Below are 2697 nucleotides of genomic sequence, written 5' to 3'. Positions count from 1 at the left end.
TGCGTCTACAACAAAATACTTTGTAATACACTTTAAAAAAAAGTTAATCATTTTATGCTATTAGATTGTTTCTTTGTAGAGAAGACGTGGAGCCAATTAGTAAATCTTCTGCCTTGCTAATTGGAACTTGGTGTCTCTGAGGATCTGCTGCAGAACATATATCTATCCAGATGGCTCAAAGTTTATATAGAGCACTTACCCAAAGCCAAATATTATATTATATTATTTCCTGTAGCCTAATCCATCTACATCAAGAAAACTCACATTAGTATTAAGCTAAGTTAAGTGGAGGAGATTTGTTGGAGAGAAGAAGAAGCAGCTACAAGGAAAGAATGGAAAATATGTCTCGAATCACCACCAGTTTTATTCTTCTTGGCGTAGTTGAGATGGAGAAGTTCAGATACCTTTACTCCATAATTGCCCTCTTTGTGTACCTCATCACCATGTTCATATGTTTTATAATCGTGTTCGTTGTCTGGACTGAAGAAACTCTCCACGAACCAATGTATATCTTCATATGTAATCTGATCTTCAATGGGATGTTTGGGAGCACAACTTTTCTCCCCAAGCTTATCATTGACATGCTTTCTGGATCTAGCAAGATCACATTTTCTGATTGCCTTCTCCAGTCCTTCTTCCTTCATAGTTTTGCTGCTGTTGAAGTATTTACTTTCACCATTATGGCCTATGACCGATATCTGGCCATTGGTCAACCACTGAGATACCCAACACTGATGACAAATGGCAAAGCCCTAAGACTTATAGCCGTAAACTGGTCTTTGGCTTTCATTGTGGTCTTCATACCTGTTATAATGACAGCTTATTTGCCTCTCTGTGGAGAATATCTCAATAATGTGTTTTGTGATAACATGTCTCTTATTAAGTTGGCTTGTGGTGATGCTTTGGTCAATAATATCTTCGGAGCAGTGGAGGCTTTTCTGATAGACATCAGCTGTCTACTCATCATCATCTACTGTTATATAAGAACATTCATAATTTGTCTCAGAATTTCTAAAGAAGCTTGTCAAAAAGCCATCAGGACACTTGTTAGCCACCTCGTGACGTTCTCCTCTTTTATGATCACGAGCTTTTTTGTATTATTGCGCTACCGAATAAACAGTGGGTCGATCACTCTAGCGGCCCATGTCTTGATCACAGTCATTGGTTTGATGACTCCAATTACAGTGAATCCTATCATTTATGGGATAAGAACAGAAGCGCTGAAGATTAAGATCTTACAGAAGTTCCAGAAAATAAAGAGTCAAAATCTACCGTAAATCATTTTAACATTTGAAGAAATAGCTCGGCTACAACGGGCTGTTATTGGGGGAACAAACTTTTGCTTTAGAGTCAGACCTGGAGTTAATGGAAATGAATGAATCTTCTGAAATTCAAATTCTGCAGGTTTGTTTGAATTTAGTCCGGAAATTTGATTCAAATCGAATTTAGGGCATTGGTGTAAATTTAGCGCAAATCAAAACTACCACAAAGTGGTTAATAATAAAAACTCTTGTGCTGCTCCTCTCTCTTTTGCCCTCCACTTAGCTCTCGTGCCACTGCTGTTCTTCCAGTTGGCCTCTCTGCCTTCTTTCTTCTCTTTTCTGTCTTCTATCTTCTTTTATTTCTGGGCATAAGGCTCTGATGTTCCTAAGGAGGCACCACTTGGGGCATGTTGGACATATTTGACTCTAATGACGAGCTTCATAGCCGATTTAGAGAAGCCAACGTCATAAAATCATTCTGTGCTCATTTTATATCTTTGTTCTCGGCAGCACATGACAAACTATCAAAACAAATGATTTTTAAACAAGGTTCAAAATCAATTCAAAGTTTGAACTAGCATTTTACTCCTTTATTGGCTGATCGGCGGTCTGATGTACCAACTGTTCTCCGTACAGTAGTTTAGGCAATCTACTGTCTGGCAACATGTCCAGCCCACCTGGTTTGGGCTGTCAGCAGAAGAGTGTAAACGTTGCAGAGCCCAGATTGTTCCAGGATTGCCATTGCCACCTGATTTGGAGAAGTCTGCGGAGACAGCTCACGTGAAAATGATTGAGCTGTTTGGCAAGCTGGCTGTAGAGAGTCCAGGTCTCGCTGGCATAGAGAAGTGTGGTAAGAACCACAGCATGGTGAACCTTCAGATTAGTGGTAAGGCTGAGTCTCCTTCATTCCCAGATGTTCTTACGCAGTCTCACTCCACCTCCCTCCTTCAATAGTAATTATTTATGCTCACACAAATAAACGTCCTTCTTTGTCCCCCACTTGAGAGAAGCCCCCTTTCGATTCCTCATATAATGATTGTCTTCAGGTCACCCTCGCTCCTTCTATTTATACTACTACAATTTTTAATGAAATCTAGTTACTGGGAGACTGTCAGAAAAGGACCCTTCAGCCAACTAACCCTTGTTGTAGTACAGTGCACCTAATACTGCAACAGGTCCCCCTGTACCATGATGAGGATGACTTTTTCCAGTAGCATCTCCTTCTTTGTCTGGTTTGGACATACATGGGTGCAGTACCCTCTGCTGCAATTCTCATTCTCATCTTCCCCCAAATCCTGGACCTCTAATTTATGAGCCTGTAGCAATATCCTTCATGGAACCTCTCGGCATTTCACTAGTCAACCCAGATATTACCTTCATTCTTCAGTGAGACCCTCCCTACTATCCTCCAGTTTTCTCTATCACTGCTTGTTCC

At 40.5% G+C, this 2697-nt stretch overlaps 1 protein-coding gene across 1 annotated transcript; it reads left to right on the top strand.

Annotated features, from left to right (window-relative positions):
- Positions 1-335: 335 nt before the first annotated feature.
- On the top strand, positions 336-1277 carry LOC141051456 (olfactory receptor 14A2-like). The gene has a single exon (XM_073548383.1). It carries the CDS (start codon positions 342-344, stop codon positions 1275-1277), a length of 936 nt encoding a protein of 311 aa, XP_073404484.1. The 5' UTR covers positions 336-341.
- The last annotated feature ends 1420 nt before the right edge of the window (positions 1278-2697 follow it).

This window comes from Dendrobates tinctorius, unplaced genomic scaffold, assembly GCF_039654945.1.
Source record: "Dendrobates tinctorius isolate UK_male_01 unplaced genomic scaffold, ASM3965494v1 ptg000157l, whole genome shotgun sequence".
In the NCBI taxonomy this organism is placed as follows: domain Eukaryota; kingdom Metazoa; phylum Chordata; class Amphibia; order Anura; family Dendrobatidae; genus Dendrobates; species Dendrobates tinctorius.
This window is presented reverse-complemented; position numbering and strand designations above follow the sequence as displayed.